This window comes from Pieris rapae, chromosome 4 (genome assembly GCF_905147795.1).
Source record: "Pieris rapae chromosome 4, ilPieRapa1.1, whole genome shotgun sequence".
NCBI classification, from domain to species: domain Eukaryota; kingdom Metazoa; phylum Arthropoda; class Insecta; order Lepidoptera; family Pieridae; genus Pieris; species Pieris rapae.
In genome coordinates this window covers 8554837-8581646 of record NC_059512.1, presented here as the reverse complement: position 1 = coordinate 8581646, position 26810 = coordinate 8554837, and the positions used below count along the sequence as shown (strand labels likewise).

At 33.5% G+C, this 26810-nt stretch overlaps 2 protein-coding genes and 1 long non-coding RNA gene across 6 annotated transcripts in view; 2 read left to right on the top strand and 1 right to left on the bottom strand.

Moving 5' to 3' along the window:
• The window catches only part of LOC111003061 (tyrosine-protein kinase Src64B), a 64353-nt gene extending 59115 nt beyond the window's left edge, over positions 1 to 5238 (bottom strand). For both annotated transcript variants that reach the window (XM_045627888.1, XM_022273420.2), the window contains exon 1: positions 5029 to 5238. The gene's annotated coding sequence lies outside the window, so the exon portion shown is untranslated. The remainder of the gene's footprint in view (positions 1 to 5028) is intronic.
• A 561-nt stretch (positions 5239 to 5799) lies between these two features.
• On the top strand, positions 5800 to 17262 carry LOC111003079 (tonsoku-like protein). The gene is made up of 14 exons (XM_022273439.2): positions 5800 to 5933; positions 6016 to 6273; positions 6633 to 6798; positions 7093 to 7369; positions 7690 to 7843; positions 8068 to 8272; positions 8680 to 8869; positions 9370 to 9592; positions 9847 to 9959; positions 11024 to 11210; positions 12137 to 13460; positions 14677 to 14852; positions 14935 to 15643; positions 16108 to 17262. Exons 1-14 carry the CDS (start codon positions 5921 to 5923, stop codon positions 16451 to 16453), a joined length of 4341 nt encoding a protein of 1446 aa, XP_022129131.2. The 5' UTR covers positions 5800 to 5920; the 3' UTR covers positions 16454 to 17262.
• A 4071-nt stretch (positions 17263 to 21333) lies between these two features.
• Positions 21334 to 26338, top strand: LOC123689159. Of its 3 annotated transcripts, XR_006750201.1 has the most exons (6): positions 21336 to 22540; positions 22606 to 23071; positions 23355 to 23540; positions 23832 to 24002; positions 24108 to 24185; positions 24537 to 26338. It is a non-coding gene; the product is annotated as an uncharacterized LOC123689159 (long non-coding RNA). The 3 variants fall into 3 exon arrangements; XR_006750200.1 differs by having other exon boundaries at positions 21334 to 23071; XR_006750202.1 differs by lacking the exon at positions 24108 to 24185 and having other exon boundaries at positions 21334 to 23071.
• Positions 26339 to 26810: the final 472 nt, after the last annotated feature.

Genomic DNA, 26810 nt, shown 5'->3' with positions numbered 1-26810 from the left:
ACCACTAGTTTGGTTTATTTTTGTGTTGTAAGTCACGTTTGGCAGCGATTAAATACATTTAACTAAGTTATAATTGTCTTTTATTTACATGACTTTTACACATTTAATAATAATACATAACTTCAATCCGTTAAAAAAGTGTTTAGAATCCAACAATTTCGTTGCACAGAATTGTTTGTGCTAGTATTTTTTGGGTTTGATTTTAAGTACAAAATTATACACAAACCATCCAGTTCCCAGCCTCATTTCCCTTTCCTACGTCCTACCAGTAGTAGGTATGTCTTGTATAGGATGATATAGGGAAATACACTTAATGCAATTTCGCTCTTTTCAATTATAGAAAGTGTGGCTAAGGGCGCAGAGGTTACTGGTTGGGAGGATTGGAAACATTTGTTGCAGATTTCTATTTGTAAAATATCAGAAAACGTCATGCAGAAAGCTTTTTCTCACATTTCTGAGGACAATATTAGCTTGTATATTGATTCAAGGAATTCTGTACTAGAACTAGTTTCTGCAAATAAGCACGATCATAACTTATATCTCAGTATCAAATAAACAAAAACAATTTAGAAAGGGGGCGAACATCTCTTGACGCCAACGCAACGCGTGGGTAAACTTACCATACGCCTTATTATAATTTGTAATGACAAGGTACACTTCCTTAGAAGTGAGTCAACATCCTTTCGCTATTAAAATAGGTACATTTTATACCTAAGAAAATGTATTAAAACACTCAAAAAGTGTTACTGCAAAATGCATAGAACCATGACTAATGAATATTCATTAATTAACTAAACTGTTGAGTTTTCTAAAGTTGAATAGTCGAGTAAATGTTGTTTGAAATGTAGATTTTTTGCAATGTATTTTAATGGAGCTGAAGAGGCTTTATATAGATGTTACCGAGTACATTGTTCCAGTTCTGTAACGATTTTCGTTTACGACGTTTGCTTCTGATTGGGCTCCGCTAAATTCATAATAGATGAGGTCTATAATAAAACTGGTTCGTGCAGATATTTTTAATTATATTCATTGTTAAAAGGGGTTAAATTGATTGTGTGCGGCGTTTGCCAGATATAGAAATATTTTAAAGGATTAACAGAACATAATAAAAATAACGTTTTGGTCGCAGCTTTCTGTATTTGTTTCTTTGATATTAAGGTGATAAGGCCTGAATGTTTTCCTTCACCTTAAACAATCCACTACAACCCTTGGTGATGATCTCAGTTTATTATCTGTTTCATGATAAGTTATATTTAAAATAATCAAGTACATCATCAGCGTTCTGTGCCTGAAACATGCCGTCGACTTTTTCAGTCCAAATGCATTCTGGTTTCCTCACAATGTTTCCCGAGTGAATATTAGATGGGTAAACCAGAAAAGTGAACTGGTGCACATCCAGATTTCTTAGGGATGCAAATCGCCAGGACTACTCAATTTCTTTATTCGCTATAAAATCTATTGCTGCGCAAATGGAGTAAGCCCGCACAATCTCTTTGAGAGTCTAGTCTAGCCTAAACCAACACGAGACGATACTCAATAAGATTGATAAACAGGTATTAAATCAAAAGGTTTAAGTATATATTGATCAAACATTTTAATCGACTATAGAAAAAAAGTAAAACAAAAAACCCATGCTCCAATGGAAATAGGTCAGCACGTTACGATGCGCAAGTTAAACCTTATGGCAGACATTAATAGAGCAATCAGTTTGTTTACTAGGTTAAAAGAAATTTAAATAAAAAAATTTATTAAAATTGATAAACTTATAGAAACAAACTTTGCTCTGCAGTTCTATGACCTAAAGCTTTTCTCAGTAAATAGACTTTTAAGTGCAAAAATAATATTTTTTGTAATATGGTATCACGGACATATCATATTTTGCATTGAACCTTTTTTGAAAATAATTTTAATAGTGTCACTACACTTCAATCATAGGTGGATAGAGCTGCCAAGCCAGCCTTTTATCCTCTTAGTTACAAGAAAATTAATACATATCTGATAATCCCTACCCGCTTTAGATCCAATTATAAGAGGACAGAAATATAACACACAAAATATTCAAAATAATGAGCAAAGCAATTAATCCTCCCAAAATATTAAACGCGTATTTAAAATTAACGAACGTATTCGCTGAATCATAGAGCTTTAATTAGAACCGGAATACCGTTCGGACACCTCTGTATGTAACCAAACACATTCAGTTCCACGAATGCACCAACACGGATGACTGAATCGTATGGTTTATTTTACAAAACAAAACTTGGATATTCCGGGTACAAATTAATTTTTCTGTCTATTGGCGATTTATTATGACGTCTCGCGACTTCCAAAATAATTTTACGTAAGAGGCTTCTAAATTGAAAAATTACTGAGTTATTTTATAAGAAATCTGTCGGAATCCAGAACGTTTCCCAGACCTAAACCTAATTTCTTTGGAATTTCACAGTTCCCAACTGTCCTGGCTATGGCTGGGCCTGGGCTCAAAATTTCGCGTTGACCATCAAGAGACTGCGAAGCCGGCCTTGCTATTTATTACCGAAAATCAGATATATATACCCCGGCTGATACTTCCTACTACTCCCACCCGGGGTACAAATTGGAGCACTTATCTGTGCCGCGGGCGGTAGGTTCGCGTTCTTGTCGCCTCGGCACACTGAAAGGAACCCATCTAACCTTTGGCTGCGCGTTGACTGCATCCACGATTAACTAACTTAACGAACTACGCGTGCCTGTTTTAATTAATGGAAGAGATAACTCAATAATCTACGTATATAATGTTTATAAGAATTTATCAAAATATAAAGGTATTTTTATAATTTCCATAAAAATACCTTAATATTGCCGCAGCTGAAAGCCAACGATTAGCGGCATTTGGCTACGCACTTGGTGCGGAAAGTTTCATGTTTCGGGGCCAAGCAACTTTTTGGGGCCGGGGGCTGAGCCAACGGAATGAGTACAATTTATATTATTTATTAACAAAAGCTGTCACAGGCATAAGCTAGATTTCAATATTTTATAATATCATAAATGAAAATGTATATGTTGAAGTTAAAACTTATTTGTGCGACCAATGTATTATATGATTACGGATAAGTTTAACTGTGATAACCCTATCTGAGCTAACCGAACGTGGTCAGACAAATTTCTTTATAATGTAAACATAATATTTAAAAGGTCAATCTTCACTGCCGACCATTATGCGTACACTAACCACAGAGGCAATCAAGGATAGTCAGTAAAATAAAAATCAAAACCACCTTTAAAACATACGTACGACCTAGATAACAACTAGTATATTACTATGGTAACCGTTTTTACATCCTTATTATATATAATCGCACTATCTTTAGTTCACCTTAAAGGCTCTAAAATCCTTTTAATCTAGATAAATCTATAATTATTGCTGGTGTCAAAATGCTTTTCATAAATTACATAATGTCAATGCAACCTTTTGCGTGCCCCAGTTTTTTCCGTGTCTATTTTATGAACGAAGTTTTACGATACTTGCCCCGAAGCTAACGATTCCAATACAGGGAGGGAAATAGATTTTTCTATTTCTGCATCACTGCTTCTGTGTTTCTGTAACTTATTGCTTTGACGGAAGTTATACAGTGGTGTTGTGTTACAGTTGTTGCTTTTTACAAGGTTTCAATATTTTTTACTCTGTTAAAGCGAGGATTATTATTATTTATCGTCATTTCTAATTGATTTTTATAAACTTGCTTTCGTCTTAATAAAAAATTGAAACTCAACGCAGACGGTAATCGTCGATATGGGTGTTAACCATATCTAAACAACTACTTATAATATAAATTGTAATCAAGTATTATATGTACAGAAAAAATAGTGTGTAATCTGCGAATTCTTTGAGTTGTGTCCTGCTGTAACTTTACTATTTAATGGGTTAAATAAAAAGGTTTTCGTCGAAAAAAAGGAAGTTTGTTACAAACAAAATTTCGTATCATTTTTATACTACTATGTACTAGGATATCATGAATTAAAGTAGGCATAATATATCTATCGCAATTAACATAAGGTCATATCGGCGCCTCCCTTGGCGCCGACCCGTCGCTAAAGTAGGAATGTCTGTCATGATGCCGGCAATGTTTGAAATTGTTTAGCACAGTATTAAGTAACTAGATTTAGAGTCTTATCTAGTGCCAGCTGACTAAGCGAAAATTGCGAAATGGTCATCTTTACATCATGAAATGTCATGTGTATAGTATTTTAAATGCTTATTATATAATCTATGCATTGAGGCCATTTTAAAACCTGAACCTAAGTTATTTGTTGTTAAATAACCTATGCAAGTATTTCAGCCTCAAAGATCAGATTATAAAATTCGGTCAGTTTATACATTAAACAGAAAATATAACAATGTGTTATTACACATATGTATATATATAAAACTAAATATTTACCAGTATGATTTAAATTATAATTATGTTTAATGTTAAAGTAATTTGATAAGAAATAAATGTATTAACACAATAAAAAGTTACATACAGAGAATTCAAAATCATCTAAGTTTGTTAAAACTGATAACTGTCAAATGTAAAAAAGTTAAAATCTGTCATTTTAAGAGTTGAGACCAGTAAGAGAGATCAGACCGCACTAATGTGTGATTATACTAATAGTACTGATAATTTATATGTACATTTTATTTAAATGGGAAGGCATATTTTTAATAAATAGACTAACTATTAAATTAAGATATGTTAGCAAAACATTTTCCTGTTTTTATATAAACATTGTCTTAAGTCTCTATGTTCAGTTTAATATATCTGATTTTACGAAATTGTCACCATAGTTCTAAATTATATAAACTTAATAAAGGTATAAATTTGGTAGGTAGTTACCGATATACATGTTAAAGCAGGGTTTTAAAAATTGATATATTTTTAATTATTTTTGTTACTGTTTATATATACTTAGGCAATTTCATGTTTTAAGGTAATACTTGAATAAAAACTTCTTTGAAATATATTTTTCGATTTGTAAATATTCCTTTGATTAAACAAAACATACCTGCGGCAACTTATACGAGCTTTTCGTGGTCGCGCGACGAAACGAAACACTCCAATTCTCGGCAACGGAGTTATTTTTCTAGACACAACGTTTTTTATTCACTTAAATAAATTTCCAATGTTTTTTCATTCATAAAATTAAAAATTAAGCAAAATATTAACAACTTAAACAGTAACCACCCCCACTTCGTAATTTTTCACTTTCTTATCTCGCCCCTGCCCCTCACCTACTGCCGTTACCACAGATTAAGCAGAGGTAAGCTGTTAGATTGCCTCACCTCGGACTTCAAGTTTTGTAATCGGGTAAATTTATAGTTTTTTAGGTCCTTACTTGATCTTGGAAGAAAGGTAGTTGGAAAGTGTAATACCAGGTAAATTAATTAGATACCCATGTATTTCGTCAGAAATACGGTTCTACTTTTTACATGTTAACGGACGACATAATCCTAATAGGTTTATAACAGATCATATAAAAAATCAAAAACTTCGCAATTTCACATAGTAAATCTGTTTTAATAACAAAGTTATGTATAATAAAAAATACTAATGTTAATACTTAATCTATGCTCGCCCAGCTCATAAATATGTGAAAAAAAAACTCTAAATGTCATTGACAGTTAGGGTCATTCTGCGATGGTATAATATCAATAACGTGAAACGTCACTAATAATAGGTCAATTGTCACACCAGAATATAACATCAGCACTAAAGTCCTTTGCCTTTCCCATTTGGGATAAATAATAAATTAAAAAAAAATGTAACATCAGCTCAGCTGTCTACGAAACAAAATAATTTTGTCATTTCAATTTTCAATCAACAAATTAATAAGCGCACCTTCAGGAAAATAAACAACCTTGAAATAATATCTTATTATGTCAATTTAGTTATAAATAATGGAAGAAGAAAGTATGTTTTATTAGTTTTATCAACTTTTTCGTGAATGTTCATTCACTAACAATTCTATATTGTTTCTAATAACTTGTTGCAGAACTTATTCGGAAGAAGAAAAAAGCTTTGAACGGAAGTAATAGACGTGCATATGCTGAGGCATGCAATGATTTAGCTACTTATTACTACAAAAATACAAGATATAGTGACGCTCTCGATGAGTATAAGAACGAGGCTGCCGTGTGTAAGGAATTGGGCTTACGAATGGAGTGGGGAACTTGTAACCGAATGATAGGCGAGATGTTTATGCTTCTTGCTGAATTTGACAAAGCTCTTAAATATGAAGAACGACACTTAGGTACTCACTCTTTTATGTATTAACTTCTATACTCACTAGTTTATTATGTTAATATAAGTTGAATGTTTATCTTTTCAACATCGCTATCATTTATGTTTCTAATGGGGCTTTAGACACATCTTAGTGTTTGTTTTATTGATGATTTTAAGTATTAGACTACCTGTACAAACTGGATCAATTATAGCTTTGCTGAAAATAAATTTTCTGGGTTAAAACCCAAGTGGTGTTCCAGACCAAAAAGATAGTTTTATTTACTATACTTCACTTTAATATAATTATTTTTGCACCTGCCCCAGGGCAGACAGAATAAAACTGTAATATAAATTAATATTTATTACTTTACAATAATTCTTTTTTAGCTGTTGCTAAGGAATTAAATAATTTAGTAGAAGAACAAAGAGCTATGGCAACATTAGGAAGGATCTACCTTCTCCAAGGGCAAAGCACTTCTGATAACAGTGAGACCAAAACATCATTGACAGCTGCAGAGAAGGCATTCATGAAGAGTCTCATTCTTTGTGAAAAGTAATTACATATATTAAAAACATTTCATTTAGATATATTAACTTACTTTTTACATAATAACATTAATATACTTAAATAAGACTTATATCTGGTTTTATATTTATCCACACTGTTAATGTTTCTTAAGTTTGGTTTTTAATCCTAGTATAATTAGTTATTCACATTTGAAGATCTATATTGTATATAATTACTAAATTTAATGTTATAAGTGAAATTCTATGTACACTTTTTTAAAAGTCTGTATAAGGACTATAAAAGAAACTAATATTTTACATATTTTTACCAAATTTTCAGATTAAATGGAAAAATAAATAAAACAGAATTAATGGATATGAGAGCTAGGCTCCTCTTAAACATAGGAGTTGTTCAAGAACACTTAGGCTATTTAGACAAAGCTATAGACTGCATCAATAAATCGATAACAATTTGCTCAAACCAGGATCTATATGAAGTATTACATAATTGCTATACAACTCAAGCATTATTATATTGTAATAAGATGAAGGATTATGCAAAGGCTCTTAGTTGTCTGAACAAAGCTTTGGAAGTTGCAAGTAGATTGGAAGATAAGGTATAGTACTTTTGTTTTAAATAAATTTAGTTTTTATAAAATTAGTTCCTAAATAAATTATCCTAGCCTAGTTCATTTCAATTACCCAAGTTTTTGGTCTACAAAGAAATTGTTAAAAACTTCAAGTACTACAGCATGCTTCAATTGATTGGATGAAAATTTCACTAGAACAAAGTAACAACAGATGCTTAGCATCAGCAGGTATATAGCCAATACCAGCACTAGCTAGCTCTTACCTTATAGAACTGTTAAAAAAGAAATAAGACGTGATTTTAAAAACAAAAATGAGAAATATATTATATAACTTGCTTCAATTCCAGGTTTTAAAAACATGTGAGACATTATCCTCAAAAGCTGATATACTGTGTAAGATGTCTGACTATCAAAGTGCAAAGCAAGTATTGTATAAAGCTTGGAAGTTAAAGACGCCAGATGAAGATGAAAGAGATAATATTGAAACAAATTTGAGAGTTGGTAAGAAAAGTGTCTATAACTTGTGTATTTTATAATTTATAGAAGTTCTTTTGTGTAAATTGCATACTACTATGTACATCTGTGTTCTGTCATTTTGGCTATGTCTTATTAAAATATATTGTTATCTGATATTTTATTAAATTCTTACAATTATTTAAGTCATCTCATATAATCTACCCAAGTGTCATTATTGCTAGACTAAACAAATTTCCTATTTATTTTAGTGGCAGCAATGTGTTACACAGAAGACCTGATAATCTCAACAGACCCATCTGATTATCCTACTTTTAAGAAGTTGTATGAAAAGCTTGGAGACGGGGCTTGTCATCTGAAGAATTATGCTGGAGCTATTGAATATTATCTGAAGATGTTGGATCACGCTGAACTCGCTGGGGACTGTGGGAAAACCTTGATACCTATTTATGTCAGGTAAATTATTTTTAATATAAATATAATGGTAATGTTGCATAAACGATTTTTACAAAACTATATAATTAAAAATAAAAATAACTAAATTTGTGTAAAGTTTTAAAATAAGCTCTGTTATAACGTTTTTACCACTTTTTGACAAATAGAGATACATTATCATTATTTTAATATATTAAAATACTTTGATAATTTTAGAAAGTTTCTATGTTCATCCAAATTAAATGTTTAATTATTATTTATTACAGTATTGAATTGCTTTATCTAGTGTGTAAAAGAAACATAACACATAATTCCATTAATGTGTATACCCACAACTACAAAAAATAAATTTGACACATATCACATGTAATTAATTCAATGATATATTTATTAGATTAAATTTGTTGTTATTTATTTATCAATTACAGCTTATACCAAACATACAAAGATATGGGATGTTTCAATGAAGCCCTCCAGTATTATAACAAAGAGTATGAACTTATAAAGGATGTTCCAAAGGAGGCGTTCACAACATTATACAATATCGCAGAAGTATCATTTCTAGCCAAGAAACCATATGAACAAATTGAAAAAGCCTGTCTTGAAGCTAGAGATGCTGTAAGTATCTTTACAATACAGAAAAATAATATTGATAATATTTATTTTGTAAACCTACAGTTAACAAAAATATCCAAAATATAGAAATCCTACAGATTAGAAATAAAGATCCAGTTATGCCTAGAATTACAAAGTTTCTGAGATCGATAACTTGATCAATAACTTAATAAATTATAATTTTATATATTTCAATTATAATAGTTATTATATGATATATTTTCTATTAACCATGACATTAACTGTTATGTCTCACAAAATCATTAGTGTATAAGCCAGATACGTTTTCAGTTTTTGTTAGTTCATCTTTTAGTAGTTAAGTACAGTTTTTTTAGAAGATTTTTTTCTGGTTAATTGACTATTTATGACCGTATTTATGTTTTACTGCTTCTATTGGAATTAAGGGTAAGTTAGAAAAAGGCCTGATATTAGTTTTTATTCCTTTTTAAAGCGTATGTAACATTAACTGTATAACCATCATAAAAAATATTCCAATTTTTCAGGCCCGCGAATGGAATAAAAAGAAATATGAAATTAGAGTATTGAAAAATTTGCTAAAATATCAAGAGGCATATGGGGAGATAGATAAGATGGAGACCACAACCAGTGAACTCCAAGGACTTGGTTATTCTGATGAAGGGTCCGAAGATGAGATGAGTTCCGCTGGTGGCTGCGAAGAGGATACTACTCATATTGGTGATGACATATGTCTTGATGATTTGACAGGTAGACTTTTTTTGATAATTTTCTTTCTATGTAAGTTTTTATTGTTTGTAATCATTTTGTTGTAATAACGTTTCGTGCTTATAATATTAGTATATTTTTTCAAGTGACGCTGTGACTTTTTGAGCTTGAAAATGTTTAGCCATCTTAGGCAGTTTAATTACGCTCTTTTAATTTCAGTAATTTTTGTGTGTGACGGACTACATTTTGATTATTCTTTATAATTATTATTTGTTAAACATATTTATGTATTTTAGATCTATCGGATACAAACGAAGAGGATGCGATAGAGACGAAACGCGAGACAAGGCGGAGAGGAAAAGGATTTGCAATAAAGAAAAATATGAAAGGAGAAACGCAATTACATGTTGTATGTATTCTGGATTTGTTTTAAAAATTATTTAATTTCATTTAATAGATATATCACCGTACGGTAGTGTAATATGGACTCAGTTTCCGCATTAAGATCCTGATTTGCTTCGTTTTGCGTTTTATTTTACCGTTTCGTATGAAAATTTGTTTTTAAAAAGTAGCCGACGAACAATTTTTACCTTTTAAAAATTTTGAGAGCTTCTTTTTTTAAAAAATTGGGGATCGGTTCTCTTAAAAAAAATATTGTAAAAATTGATTTATGTACACAGAGCGCACTGCTAGTATTTCTCGGGTAACCTGTGGTGTTATTGGTTGGCTGCATACATTTATGATGCATATTACTAGCCGCGCCCCGAACTACATTTTTTTTCTAATAAGCCTAGCTTTTTAGTACATACCAATATAGGACATTTTAAAATTATGGGATCTATGTATTTTTGTATGCTGTACATTAAATTCTTATTTAACATACATAATTCGGTGTATACATTTAGTTAACCAATTACATTACGAAATTTTTTTATTGTCCGTTAATTGAATTGTCAAAAGCACTTATTTGTTAGTGTCCATAGCAGTTAGATAATTTATTGTAGGTATATTTTTTATTTTTTTTTCTAATTATTTGTTTGCTTTATTTATCGTCTGTAAATATTCACATATTGTGCACTCTTGAATAAATAGTGTATAATATTAAACAGTTGTAATGTTCACTTACGAAACTTAAATTATATATTTTTTTAAATTGTAGGAAATTGTTAACGAAACATATTACTAGCGGCACGAAACTCTAGCGCTGACCGTTATTGCGCAGAAGTAAAAATAGGTACCTGAGGGGGGCTAGCGGAATGAAGAGCGTCGATTGACTCTCCAGTCGCATTCCGTCCCCCGCACCACAATACATGCGCAGCGATACCCTCCACGTATCAGCCAGCACTAGACTTACGTGCCGCTAGTAATATTATGAAATTGAAATTCCAAATAAGGGAAGCTCTGGGTAAAAAATAAAATTTCAAAAAAAGAACATCCTTTTTGTAGTACTCGAGTCTACATTTCCGTTTCCAGGCGTCCATATCAGGAAACAAGTTGTTAGTAGAGCGTTTATTGGCAAAGGGGCACCCGGTTAATATAAGGGACAACGCCGGCTGGTTACCCTTACATGAAGCGTGCATACACGGCCACGTCGAAGTTGCTAACATATTAATAAATCATGGAGCTAATGTCAACGATAGAGGCGGGGTTAATTGTGATGGTGAGTTAATGTAATGTTTTTTGTAATAAATTCGTAAAATTATATTGCCCGTCCGTTGCATTCTTTATGATTTGATGTTTTTTATTTTTGTATAATGTTACAAGTTGTGAATAAATAAATCAGTGTCTTTCACAATTTAGCGTAAAACGCGAGTTCAGCGGTGGTTGTTGGAGGGATATGAATATAAATGAAATATATAATTTGTGTCAAATGTCTTTAATCGTCTTAAAGAAGAGATTGTACTAACATGTTATAAGCTCTTCTATAAAACGATTAATGCAGTGTTGGCCTAGTGGCTCCAGCGTGCGACTCTCATACCTGAGGTCGTAGGTTCGATCCCCGGCTGTACACCAATGGACTTTATTTCTATGTGCGCATTTAACAGTCGCTCGCAGAAACCGACATATCTTAGACCCAATTAATCGACGACGTGTGTCAGGCACTGGAGGCTGAACACCTACTTGCCTATTAGATTTAAAAATGATCATGAAACAGATTCAGAAATCTGAGGCGAAGACCTAAAAAGGTTGTAGCGCCACTGATTTATTTATTTATTTATAACTAACATAAAATTAAGGGTGATGTTGCGACTATGGACTTATAAAAACTTTGTTTGTGTGTTCTTAAAAGTAAGTGACACATCTGTTATCTTTCACGAATATGTGAACATTCTCGGAAATTAGAATGTTATATATATGTGAATGTTGTTTAAATGATTAACTTACATATATATGATACTTCACTAACAGTAGGTTACATAACCCGCGCTTGAACGCATTTTTTTTACAAAATTTCATAATTTTTTGTTGCATAAGATAGGGATAGGTGTTAGAATTTTATCCATCTGATAAAAGTTTGCTAATAAATAAACATATAATAATAATCACCAGTTAAATAAGCTCTGTATAAAAAATTAACTATTTTAGGTATCACACCTCTATACGACGCTGCAAGCAATGGACACTTAGAAGTTGTACAACTTTTACTTGAAAAAGGAGCAATACCTACTCTAAAAACTGACTTTGGCGAAACGCCATCTCGAGTTTTACAAAAATGGCGAGCAGGCACAATTTTAACTAAGGACGAGGAAATTTTATATAATAATATATGCAATAAAATTAATAACGTCACAGATAAAGCGACCGATATTCTGCGCAGATCCAAATCTAAAACACCTGTCAAACGTGTACAAGAAACATCCCCGCCTAGCACATCGAAAACAAGAACTAAAGATTTGGGGACCCCAATCTTCAAAAGGCGGAATATTATTGACGATGACAGCGATACAGAAATTAATTTATCGCAGAATGTCAGAAACCAAACCGCTTTTCCATCAGACGACTCACAATCAGAAGAGGAGACACTGAAAGACAATGTATCGAGTGTAAAAGAATACAGAAATGCCATATCTGCTTTAAGAAATAGAAACATTGATATGCCAATTGAGAAAGACAAGAAAAAGCAAAAACCAGCGTTATTAGACCCTACAGAAGTAGATGATGACTGGTTAGACGATGATTTGGGAGTAATGAACAGAAATAAGAAACGCAAACTCACCGACCCATTAGATAGTTTACCCAAAAAATCGGCTTTGGATAATTTGAGAACTAGCATCGACAATTTAAATAAAATTGAACCATTATCCGACAACGGAATAAATATGAACAAAAATAAAAAAACGAGACTAAACGAAATAGTTGACGTTAGTGAAAATAGCTCCGACTCAGACCAGTTTCAAAGAGATGAAAATGTTAATCCAAAAAATGAGATTATGCGAAATCTGATAAATGACTTCAATAATAAACCAAAAGACACGAGAGATAGTATGAAGAAACGCTGGAAGCGACAGAGCACGTTATTTAAAGCGGGCTTTCAAAGGAGAAGAGACTCTAGCAACAGTGGCAGTGATACAGAATTTGAAAGGAATCCCAGATCAACACCCGTTGCATTTACGAGAAAATCCTCTAACGAGAACTTTGGGTCCGTTAATTTTACAAGAAAATCGTCTAACGATAATGTAAGTTCCAACGACGGTTTTAATTTCATGAACAATATTGTACAACCAATGAATGTGATACAACCAATAAAAATAGTTCAGCCGAAAAATGGTAGGGCGATGCAGATTTTGCCACCGGCGGCTGTCAAAGTGAAGGTCGAGGATAAAGTTCTGCTAATTTCTTTGAAGCTGGATACGATAAATAAATTGACAATCAGCTGGCTGGTTGAAGAGGTCAAGGCGCGGTATTACAAGTGAGTATTAATATTATGATTTAGCCTATTGAAACTCGTTTATTTTCAGCTATTTATTACTTCGTTTAACAATTTATTGATAATCCAACAATATAGCCAAAACAGATTTCATACGACGAAAATTTTATCCTAACAAAGACAATATACTCATAATTTACTTGTTGATGTGTGTATGGGAGATTGTTATCTGTGGGTGTGAATGTATGTGTGTGCGTTTTTATGTGATCTTTAAATAATTATGAAACCTAACTTTAAAGGAATCATTTAAGGATTGACACACCGACCTGTGTAATTATTTGATAAAATAAATTACTGTAGGATCTTGATTAATATATGGTTTAAATTTACAAAAAGTATATCTATTTGCATTATTAGTTTACTAATTAAATAATATTCATAATTGAAATGAACTTGATTTTTTTTGCATTTAGTTGCATTGTCTTACATACACTTATGAAACATACAATACTGTTCTATATTTCTTAGTGTTTGTAATTTGTTTCTTTTTATATAATTGAATTTTTGAAGTGAAACTTCTTTAGAATCGTTGTGATTTCAAACCGGGTGCAACGGAAAAGCGACAGTAAAAAGAGACAGAAACATTAATTCATATGATTTAACGTGGGAGAAAATGAGATAGATAAACTTCTTTAGAATCGTCGTGATTTCAAACCGGATGCAGCGGTAAAGAGAGACAGAAACATCAATTCATAAGATTTAACGTGGGAGAAAATGAGATAGGAGGCATTATACAGCCTCTCTTTACTGCCGCTTTTTCATTTGATCGAATTTCAAACTTTCGCTGTTTTAGTTTTTGCCAAATTAAAGATTTATATTAAACTTATAAATTAAAATGTATCATTAAAATATACTGTTTTTAAAGAACACACACATTTAGATAGTGGAAAATGATTAATTTATATTTGATTAATTATAAAAACTTTGTTTTTGAAGGTTTCACTTCTACAATGTGTGAATTGCACATATGTTTTTTTATTATTAATATTTGTTTAGTTTATTCTATATAGCTCCAAAATTTAGTGTGTCCACTGAAAATCCATGTTGCTGGTCACCAAAATTTCAAACTGAATTGGACACATATTTTATTTTTATTTTCTTTTAATTTACTTCTTTATTATTTTACTACATCTTCTTTATACTTATACATCTTTCCTTATTAGATTATATTTCAATGTTAAATGTTTTTAACTTTTAGATTAACAGGAGTTCGTCCAGTGTTTAGTTTAATGACGTCAGATGGCGCGATCCTATCAGAGGATGACCCTTTAAGTCTAGTACTATCTTCTCCGGAGCTGAACACTTGCATCAGTAATTGGAAAGCGTCTCCAGCTGAGGAAAGATATCTGGAGTGCTGTGATGCTTTGGGAATTCGTAAGTTATACAAAAATGTTAAGTCAAACTTCAAAGCGTCAAGTCTGGTTGATAGCGAGATTTAATTAAACTTTTATTGCAGCACCTTCCCAGGAATTGCAACAAGCAGTAGGCCGAAGTCACACTACCAGACGTCTAGCACTCGGCACACAAACACTCCCCCCATCACAAATCCGGCCGTTGTTCCGTGCACTTACCCACCAGACACACATAACAGCTCTAATGCTTTCCAACAACAGTATTAATAACGAAGCCATAAAATATTTATCCGAAAGTCTCTCAACCATGAAACATTTGACATTGATTGATCTTAGCAAAAATAATCTCACCGCTGATGGTGTTAAAATTTTGCTTAATATCTTTGAGAAATCAAATCGTCCGGCCTGTCAGGCCATCGAAGACATAGACCTTAGTTATAACAAAATAAATGATGACGGTTTCCAATCAATTTTAAAACTAACTCAATATTTAAGACTTAAATCGTTGAAACTCAGTAACTGTGGTATTACAGATAATGCGCTTAAAGATATAAACGGTTCACAAATCAACTTTGATACTATAGAAGTGATCGATTTAAGTAATAATGATTTGAAAATGGTAGTTATAAATAATTTGTTGACAATACTCAATCCCAATGTGATAGTTGAATTGGAATTGAACGATGTGGGTGTGGAAGGAAATGTGGTGGGAGGTTTGGCAAACTTTATGGATACGGCTAAAGAGTTGAAACTGCGAAGGTTTAGTCTGTCCGGATGCAAATTGGTGGATGGACAGTTTATGAGGATATTCAGGTAATTTCATGCAAACTCCATTCATGGTAAAATACTTATGAAATATAAGAAATAAGATACAGGACTATTTACGACACAGCGCCTAACAGATTCACATATGGAGGAACTCGCATGTGTCCACCAAGAGTCCGCAAAAAAACAATATAAATTCGTTAATAATTAAGTAGAAATAGAATAGTAAATAAATGCAAATTTTGAATTGGAAAACCAGAATGCAAATGGCGAAACGTCTCTATAGAGTTGCTGATAATATCATTTTAACCCCGACCCTGTAAATGAATTATCTTATTTACGTACTTAATTAAAAGAAAATTAAAACAAATTTTTTGCTACATTAATTTTATTATACTCATAATAATTACACGTTGTGACTTGAGTATGCAATGTATTTCGGTAAATCAGATATGATGAACTAACAAAGTCTTATATACAGTTTAAAATTGTATTATATTTATCTCTTCCAGATCTCTCGGCAGGGCCAAAAACCTACAAAGTGTGACTTTAAAGAGCAACCTCCTTACATTTATTACACTAAAAAAATTGCTTCAACGCCAACCGCCCGTGCCACAGATAAACCTAGAGGGTTGCCAGGATATTTTTAAATACTCCCCAGACTCCGATTTTCAAGTATGGCTACCCGCGATTGACTTTGGACGGTGTATACCAGAAATTAATGTTACGCCGAACTCCAAAACGGATGAGGAACGAGAAAGTTTCAAATTATTTTCAAAAACATGGTTAAATTGCTTCAAAGGACGTGGTATTATAGAGCATGGGGATGGTGGAGTAATTAAGTTTACGGCTAGATGATTGACGTTTATATGTAATAAATATTATTTAGGTACCATTGAAACTGTACTACTGCCTTTGTTAATAGTGATTGTGTGAGTAAGAATTGATATGAATAGGATTTTGTAATTTAATAAGCCACGTAAACACGCCAATCAAGCTTAAATCTAGTTATAAGAGCTGTCAGACCGTTTTATGTTTAAATTTTGTAGTATTTGACAGCGCTCAAGACTTAAAATACAAATTTGAATATATAACTAAGTTTATTGTCATTGGCACAGACTATATTATAGTGCATTGACAGATTATGAAGAGATTTTGCTTTAAATTTTAAAAATATGACATTTGTCCCCTGCGCATTAGAAGTAAAGCGCTATGCAAACTTTTGATTGTTTTAATATTAGCAGAATTATTGATTTCCAGTTTTCGTATTTCTTATGGGGTCGTTCAAGTATTACGTAAGCACTAGGGTTTTTTTTATTATTTGGTGTTTACGTCAACAGTAATTATTTCTTTTATTACACATATTTCCGACACATTGTCTATGCTTTAAAACGAAATGCATTTTCGAAGTAACCTACAAAAAATTAATACATTTGTGTACTATTCATTTTGCTGACAAGAAGTAGGGCTGTGGGATGAATTGCAGTAAATATGCTTACGTAATACTTATACGGCCCCTATGTGTTGGTTATACCTTTGATATTTAAGTTTCCCTAAACATTCAATTAATTTTATAAGACTGTAATTTATGAATTATCTTGAGACTTGTAAATATAGTTTATCGTGTAATCGTCGTTGTGATGGTAAATACAGTAACTACATTTCAACTTAAAATCGTTTCATTTTTTAACAACGAAACCTAATCTTTGTTTTTCTTTTGCTAGACTTTTATTATTGGAGAATGTTGCATAATTTATAAGATATATATAAAAATAGATATTACATATACTTAATAAGAAAAATAAACTAAACAGGAAAAAAACTATACTAAACTGATACAGGATACATGAAAGATAAAACGTAAAAAGTGCACATGAATCATGATACATAATTTAATTTGAGATCAGTCTCACTCAGTTAGTAGTTAGTACGAAACTTAGGGATACGATGTGAACAGGTAATGTTTGTACAAAAGAAATTTAAATATAGGGATAATAGAATAGGGACGGGAAGTGAATTTCATAGCCTTACTGCTGACCTTAAAGGGTTCGCCAAGAAAGGAGGAGTTATGAGATGGGATTTCAAGGATTTAGTTTTCGGAAGAGCGTAAGCTATAGTTATGTGCTCCCAAGATTAATTTTGATCAATAAAACTCCCAAATTGTTTATTATCTCGTCGTGAAATCTTTCAATAATACAATAAAGTAGTTCGTTTCTCTTGTTGGGATTGATTAGTAGGCCAACATTTTAACTATCTTTGCCATACATTGTATGGCTTATCGAGACTTTATTGAACGTAGATTTGAAGATCGTATAAATGATTTTGATTGAATGAATTAGTTGAAAGTCGGAAAGGAGGAGTTAATATAAATAGCAAAAAGAAGAGGAGAAAGTAGCCACCTTGCGGAACGCCAGATTAAATCATACTCCACAGTCCACTGTGATATGCAATCGCTTGCCTTAAAGCACTGGCGGCGCCCATTAAGATAGAGAATCAGTTAACAGCATGAGAAGAAATATTAATAGACCTAAGCAACCCCATTAACATTTTAAAATTAATTGTATTAATAGCCTTGCTGAAATCTTGCAGTGCCTTTGCGAATATCATCGGCTACTCTGACCTGAGCAGTAGTCGTGCTATGTCAGATCGAAATCCAGACTGAAGTGGATTAGTGCAGTATGCAATTTTTGTTTAGGAAATCATTTTATTGCTCATGGATAAGTACCTTGGATGGAAAAGACAGAATCGAGATGGGTCGAAAATCAGAAAAAGTACTAGGATGAGCCTTTAGGGGATAGGGGTGATAAATCCATACTTCCAGCAAGAAGGAAATTTACCGCTAGAAATCTAAAAATTAAAATTGTGAGTGATTAAAGGAAGTAATCAATAGAGATAGAAAGGTTATGATCATAGCTCAACCAATCAGATAAGAAGACAGCATTGGAATGAATAGACGTAATACTCGATTCAACGTTCTGGCTAGAGAATTCAGCGAAAGAGAAAGATGGAAAACTGACAGATGATATATACTAAAGAGTTAAGTACAGATCGATATTACTTAAAGTAAAATGGGCGTTAAGGCTGTTTACTTCTATATTGGGAGACATGGAAGTACGTGATGGCTATTGATACCCAGAGATTTTAATTCCAATTTCAATATTTTAGAACATCTTTTAGGCCGGTAGTGAAAGGTGCCATTTAGTGAAACGGTTAGGCTTATGGGATGTTCTATATTTTTATAAATCACAACCCATTTTTATCTTTGTTAAATTGATATATTTCTTCACAAACAACGGTAATTAATTTATATTCTTATAGAAAGGCTCATAGGAAAAATACATGTTCACTCATCTTATAAGTCTGTTCTGAGTGACGTCTGTTTTATTCTTTTCTTAGTGTCCTGTATTTATGGTGACACATATATCAAAATCGTATAGAAACTACTACACCAAACAGTATGTACATTTTTAGTGCGTATCTACGATACGCTACATCACCCCCCTACGGAGACAGAAAAGCTAAGTAGACAAATGATAGTATGTAACAATAAAATAATAGGTACTTAAAATATTACACAACAAAAATTTTACAATTCAAAGAAATACTAGAGCATTATTAATCTAATCTAGTCTTAAATCTAACCCTTCTGCCTGACCTGGTAACCACAGGATTAGGGGCAGAAATGGGAGGAATATTTTCCACAGTAGGCGAAAGTAATGACGTCGGTTCAGGGCCAGCGGGTGCAGGACCAGGTGTGCGAGCTGAAGGAAAGGTAAACTGCTCGACGAACGCTGGTTTAACGCGATCGACACTTACAGTGATGTCCTTCCCCTTTAAATCGATATTCAAGGTTTTACCATCAGTGACGTACTTTAATACTTTAAATGGACCTGTGTATGGTGGCTGCAGAGGACGTCTGACGGTATCGTCACGCAAAAATATGTGCGTCGCTCCAGGTAGCTCTTTAAATACGAAGGGTCGTTTGTTGCCATGTCGCGATGCTGGTGTTGGTTGTACTTCAGCCATTTTCCGTCGAAGACGTACAACGAAATCAGCCGGGTTTTCCATTGCTAAAGTTGGCTGTTCATCTGGGACAAGGAGTTGTCCTGGTAGACGTAATGGTTCTCCATATGTCATTTCTGCAACTGAGCAATTCAGGTCTTCCTTAAGTGCTGACCGCATACCCAGCAATACCAATGGTAACGCTCTAGTCCACGTGTCATCGTGACAAGTTAGGGCGGCTTTAAGTTGCCGATGAACTCGCTCAATCATGCCGTTTGCGCAGGGATGATAAGAAGTGGTTCTTTTACGCCTTGTGGCAAACCTTAACATCAGACGATGGAAAAGATCCGACTCGAACTGCGTGCCCTGGTCGGTTGTCAAAACAGCTGGGACACCGAAGCGTGGAATCCATTCACGGGTGAACGTTTCAGCTACTTCCTCAGCGGTGATTGAATGCATAGGCCAAGCTTCAGGCCATCTGGTCACTCTATCTATAGCTGTGAGGAGGTAACGGTACCCGTTACTGACAGGTAGAGGTCCAACGATGTCAATGTGCACATGCAAAAATCGACCAGACGGCAACTTAAACTCTCCTGTCGGCGCCGAAACGTGACGGGTAATTTTACTGCGCTGACATGCCAGGCATGAACGAGTCCACTCTCTGCAGTCCTTTCTAACTGATGGCCATACGTATCGATCTGTTACTAGCGTAGTGGTTGCTCTAACGCCAGCATGACTCAAATTATGAAACTTGTCAAAAACAGCGCGGCGAAATGGAGGTGTTAAATAGGGACGCGTTTTCCCAGTTGAGACATCACAAATAATAGAGATATGTGTTCCAGGAATATTAACCTTAGAAAGTTGAAGACCTGAGTCAGTTGAAACTAAGATGGTAGAGAGCTCTGGATCAGACTCTTGGGACTTTAAAAGAGCTTCAAAATCTTGTTCAATCGATATTGCCTCTATGCGTGACATCGCGTCAGCAACTACATTTTCTTTTCCATTTACATGTCTGATATCAGTAGTGAATTGAGAAATAAACGAAAGCTGATTGAGTTGTACCGGGGAAAGTTTTTCACGGCGCTGGGAAAATGCATAAATCAACGGCTTATGATCCGTATAAATGGTGGCAGATTATGCTTCGAAAATGTCGAAAATGTTGGATCGCTTCATACTGTGAACAGTCCTCCTTGGTGCCAAATATGCACTTCGATGAATTAACGACGATGCCATATTCTTAAAATCTTCGGAACAATGAGCGAAGGTGCTCTTCATGCTCCTCAGGAATATTGGAAAAGACACCAGCATCATCCTATCACGTCGGAAAATTCACTTCCGAAAAAAAAATCACGTCGAAAAAAAAAAGATCACGTCGGAGTCGCCATTTATGGGATGTTCTATATTTTTAAAAATCACAACCCATTTTTATCTTTGTTAAATTGATATATTTCTTCACAAACAACGGTAATTAATTTATATTCTTATAGAAAGGCTCATAGGAAAAATACATGTTCACTCATCTTAAAAGTCTTTTTTTTTTTTTTTTTTTTTTTCAATTTATCCCTAATGGGAAAGGCAAAGGACTTTAGTCCATACAGCCAGGTCTTATTTTTGGTAATAATTGGAAAATTTTGGTAGTTTTAAAGGCCGAAGCCACGTCTTCATTGTTCTTCATCGTAAGGCCGAAGCCATGTCTTGTCTTATTGTTATGTCTTATTAATCTCGATTTTCAGGTGCTTGTTTCAAATCCGATCTTAAGATAAATCCAAAAATATTTCCATTCAAACCAATTAGTCAATCCTAGGAGTACAATCCTTTTAAATTTCTTGAACCGTATTAGAAATAAATTCATAAATAGTATCATATATATCATGGTTCATAAGCAAGTCTTGAATACAGCGCGGAATATTTTCAGGTCTTATGTGATAGTTTAACAGATTAGATGACAAACATAGGCGTTGGATATGGAATTCAGAGCATTCGAAGAATATGTGGTCTAAAGTTTGATCGACGTCTGAATTGCAATACGAACAGGAGGGAGACATAATAATGCGCATGCGGTGTAAATGTGAATTAAATCTGCAATGTCCGAATCTAAGGCGGCATAGTGTTGTATAAAATCTTCTGCTTTTGTAATTGCTGGATTTACAAAACCATGGCATTCCAATATCTTGGTTGATTGCAGCATACCAAGTGCCTTTTCTCGCTAAACTTTCTTTCCAAAGATCTTTCCAATCCTGATTAAGTTTTGACTTTAGAAGTGGTAGTAAATCTGTGTACGGAATGGCAACATTGTCAGCAGCGCTGCCGCTGTCACTGTCGACAATCGCACGTGCAAGGAAATCCACATGCTCGTTGCCTGCGACTCCTATATGCGAGGGCGTCCATAAGAATTCCACACTGTAATTTCTTTTAAATAGCATATACAATAAGGATCTTATTTCGGTGATAATATAGCTTGACTTAGCACTGAATTGATGATTTTGCAGAGCTTTTAGAACACTCATGCTGTCTGTGATGATTAACCAATATCTTTCCGAACGATCTTCAATGAATCTTAATGCAGAAACAATAGCAAGAGCTTCTGCAGAAAATATGCTTAAATTTTCATTTAGTTTAGTACCTCGTCCAAACTTCAAACTTGGTATATAGAATGCCATTGAAACCTTATCCTCCTTTTTTGAGCCATCTGTGTAAATGTGTTTATAATTGGGATATTGAGATATAACATTATAGATTTCGTGTCGATCTCTCAGTTTATTGTCTATAACTATGCTGATGTTATGCATAATACTTTCATAGCTCTTAGTATAGCAAACCCAGTTATCTGATTTAAAGATGTTGTGCTGATTGACCAAATTTAACAAGAAGGGGAGCTCATGCAAAAGAAAGGGATAGTTGCTTGATAGAGGGGAATTCATATGCAAACTATTGTTCAGATGAGTAAGTTTGTTAATAAGGGAGTGATTATTAATAGAAAGTAGTTTTAGCAAAAATCTCCTTTTTAGATATTGAAACCTTAAGTATAGTGGAGGAGTGTTGCATTCAACTTGGAGTGAATTTATGGGAGTTGTTCTCATTGCCCCAGTGATAAGTCGAAGACTATGATTTTGAATGACATCCAATTTGTGAAGCAGTTGGTTATTTGAAGCAAAACAAAAGAAACTGTATTCAAAGTGGCTACGAACAAGAGATTTGTATAGAGTTAAAAGAATTTTAGGATCAGAGCCCCAGTATGTTCCAGCAAGAGACCTCAAAATATTCAGTGCCTTTGTAGCTCTGTCAGTTACACAATCAACATATTTACCCCAGGATACATTGTTAAGAAACAACACACCCAAGAACTTAGCTTCGGTTACAGCTGGGAGTTCTGTACTATCATAATATAATTTGACCTGAAAAGGCCTTCCTTTATTGAATACTAATACTTTGGATTTCTCTATACTTATGTCTAAGGCAAGATAATTAAAATAGGTATGTAAATTTTTTAAACTAGAATTTAATACGGAAGCTATATTCTTAGAGTTGGCATCAGAGTAATATACCACTAAATCATCTGCAAATTGTAAGTTAGTTACTTTGGGACCTAAAATTAAGTTAAGTTTGTGAATATACAGTGTAAAGATTAAAGGACTTAAAATACTGCCTTGACAGGTGCCTTTATAAGAGAAACGTGGGCCTATAAGCCTGTTATGATATTTAACATAAACTTTTCTACCATGTAAGAACTCAAATATCCATTGCACAACCTTTACAGGCAGACCAATGGATACAAGCTCTGAAGACAGAATATGATGATTAACGTTATTGAAAGCCCCTACTACATCAAAAAATACACTGGCCAAAACATTATGGGATTTGAATGCTTGAAAGATGTCCAAATGTAAATGGGCAATACTCTCTCTAGAAGATCTGCCCTTTCTAAACCCAAATTGATTAGAAGGTAATATTTTATTTAATTCTATGAAATGTTCTAATCTTTGTTTCAATAGTTGTTCAAATATTTTCCCCACACAAGAAGTCAAAGCAATAGGTCTATATGAATTGAAATGAAATTTCTCTTTATTAGGTTTTAATATGGGCACTAAACAATCAATCTTCCAATCGTCTGGGATCAAAGTTTGTTCCCAAAGACGATTAAAAACTTTTAAAAGTACTGATTTGGATTGAATCGATAAGTGCTTTAGCATTTTATATGGAATACCATCTAAACCGGCTGTTGTATCTCTTCTAGATGATATTGCTGACATTAATTCGGCAAATGAAAATGGTTCCAAAAAGTATCTGTGATTAGGGCAAGACCAATCTTGATTGTCAAAGTGGGATGCTGGCTCAACAGTATCTGGAGTGTATTTTTTGAGGAAATGAATAATCCAATCATAATTGTTATCAAACACAGACGAAGGTGAGTAAGTTTTGTTAAATTTACGCATATGTGACCAAATAATTGAAATAGGTGTAGTTCTGTTAAAGGATTCACATAATTGGTTCCAACTTAATCTTCTTTCAGATCTAATTATGTATTTCTTCTTAGCTTGAAGCTTTTTAAAGTTTATATAATTCTCTTCAGTTGGGTCTTCTTTGAATTGTAAGTATGCATTTTTACTATCTGTGAGAGCTTTAAAACAATTTGAATTCCACCATGGAAGTGGATTTCTTTTTGTTTTTGTGTTTGATTTTAAACGAGAATTATTATGACCAGATGAAGAGAAAGGAAGAGATTCCGATAGAGCCCTGTTTAAGCATTTAATAAGATTGTTGTATGTTAAAATAGGATCTTGAGTATTTAGGGATAAATTATGTAATAACAAATCAACTTTAGTGGAATATAGATCCCAATCAACTAATTTTAAATTACAAGAAGAAGGGAGAGGATTACTATCAGGTATATCTATAGAATAAGAATTATTAAAACTGAGTAGAATTTTTGTTATTACAGGGAGGTGATAGCTGCCTAATGGATCGTCATAGACCATCCAGTCACATTGTAAAGAGATGGAAGGAGAGACTATGGTTAAATCCAAGACATTAGGTCTCCATATGTGAGAGCCGACTGTAGTAACATGGCCATCATTAAGTAGGACTAAATTGTTTTTATGAATGACATCTAAAATGTCTTTGCCCCTGCAATCAGAGGTTTGGCTGCCCCAAACTATATTATGGCAGTTAAAATCCCCCGCCAAGAAAATTGGTTCAGGGAGGCTTTTAATTAAATTATTCAGTTTATGTGGTGAAAAAGGAGGGCTGCAATTACCTGGGCTGTAAAGGCTTACAATAGTTAATTCCTTGCAATTTGAATATTTAATTTTAATAGCTATATTTTGAAGAGAATTATCATAAACAGTATTTACATTAGAGTAAGAGATAGATCTATGTACAAGTATGGCTACACCATTGTGAGAGTTTCCTGAGTCTAGTCTTACTGCATCGAAATTACGCAATTTAAATTTATGATGAGGTTTAAGCCAAGTCTCGCAAAGAATGGCCACATGAATATTGTTATCCAAAAGAAAATGATTGAAAATATGTTGATTGTGCAATATACTCTGAGCATTCCACTGTACTATATTTAAAGTATCCATTAGGATATAATTGAAGATTGTTTACTATTCTGCTTTTTGAAAGAATCTTTTAAAACATCTTTTATGGTTTCAGAGCAAATTTTGGATTCATTGGTCTTGTTGAGGGTGATTAATTTAACAAGTGATTCAGTAATGGTTTTAAGTATTATTTCTGAATTGAGTAATGAAAGGAATTGGTCTGTTTTACTATGTGAGGGAAAATTAGTGCTATTAAGAGCTTGTGCATAACTTTTATTTTGAAATTTATCTTTATTTTGCTGAATTTTTTCTTTTTTGATAGGGCATATAGAAGATATTGAAATATGGTTCCCTTTACAATGGCAACAAGAGGCCTCTTTGGGGTTAACATTGCAAGATTTAAAGTTGTGACCTTCTCCACAGATGGAGCATCTTTCAGCGTTTTTACAAAATTTGGCAATGTGACCATATCTCAAGCAACGGAGGCACTGTTTTACTGGAGGTATGTAGGCACGAACTTCAAATCTCCAACTATTTAAGTCAACACTCTCAGGTAAGTTTGGACAAGAGAATGTGATGGACACAGTTTTTGTAGGTTCATATTTGATGTTACTGTTCTCGTTAGTCCTACGCATGAAGCGTCTGATCGAGACTATATTTTTTGTGCTGGTCAAAGCGCTGTAAATCTGTTTGTTTGATAGATCTATAGGCACGTGACTAATAACGCCAGTTGTTTCAGTTGCGGCAGCTGGTATACTAGCGTAAAGTTTGTGGTTATCCAGAAATTTTTTATTGCTAAGAGCTGCATTAGCCAAAGCTGGTCTCTCGAAAATCACTCCTACTTTTGTTTTATTGATCCTTTTTAATTGTTTTACGCCTTTGTTGTATTTTTTTATTGCGTTGGCGAGAGACATCATGTCTCTCGAGCCAATTGGTTTGTCTCTGTCAGAACTTTCTAGAAATACAATATATTCGAAATTGCCACCATCTTCAGGATAGAAACGGACGTAGTTAGGTAGTTTAAATGGGATATACTTATCTACATCTTCCTCGGAAATTATGGAGTCAGACTCAGAGTCCCGCACCGCAGCGCTTTCCTCGGAGTCTCCCTCGACATCTTCCTTTTTTTTACGCCTTTTTCTACCGCGGGACATCGCGGCAACAATCACACTTTTTGAGTAAATAAAACTTACAACAATAACAATTTGTATTATTTTAACTTAATTTTTTTAAAAAAAGGCGCCCTTGTTGTTCGAACTTTCCCGCGCTTTTTTCGCCCCTTAAAAGTCTGTTCTGAGTGACGTCTGTTTTATTCTTTTCTTAGTGTCCTGTATTTATGTTGACACATATATCAAAATCGTATAGAAACTACTACACCAAACAGTATGTACATTTTTAGTGCGTATCTACGATACGCTACAGGCTGTTAATTGAACGGCTAATTAGGCTGTGACATAGCTATTTTTTAAGAGTCGTCGTCGGCTTTTATAGCCAAACAAGAATAATACGTCGGGACAATTTAGATAGATTGATAATTTTCATGAAATAGGACTCAAACATTTTACTTTGTTCCCTTCATTCAAAATACTACGTTCATGTCCATTCTCTTGATTGGCATCACAAAAATAAGTTGTGTATTTTCACACGTGAATCGGTTTGATCACCAGACGAGA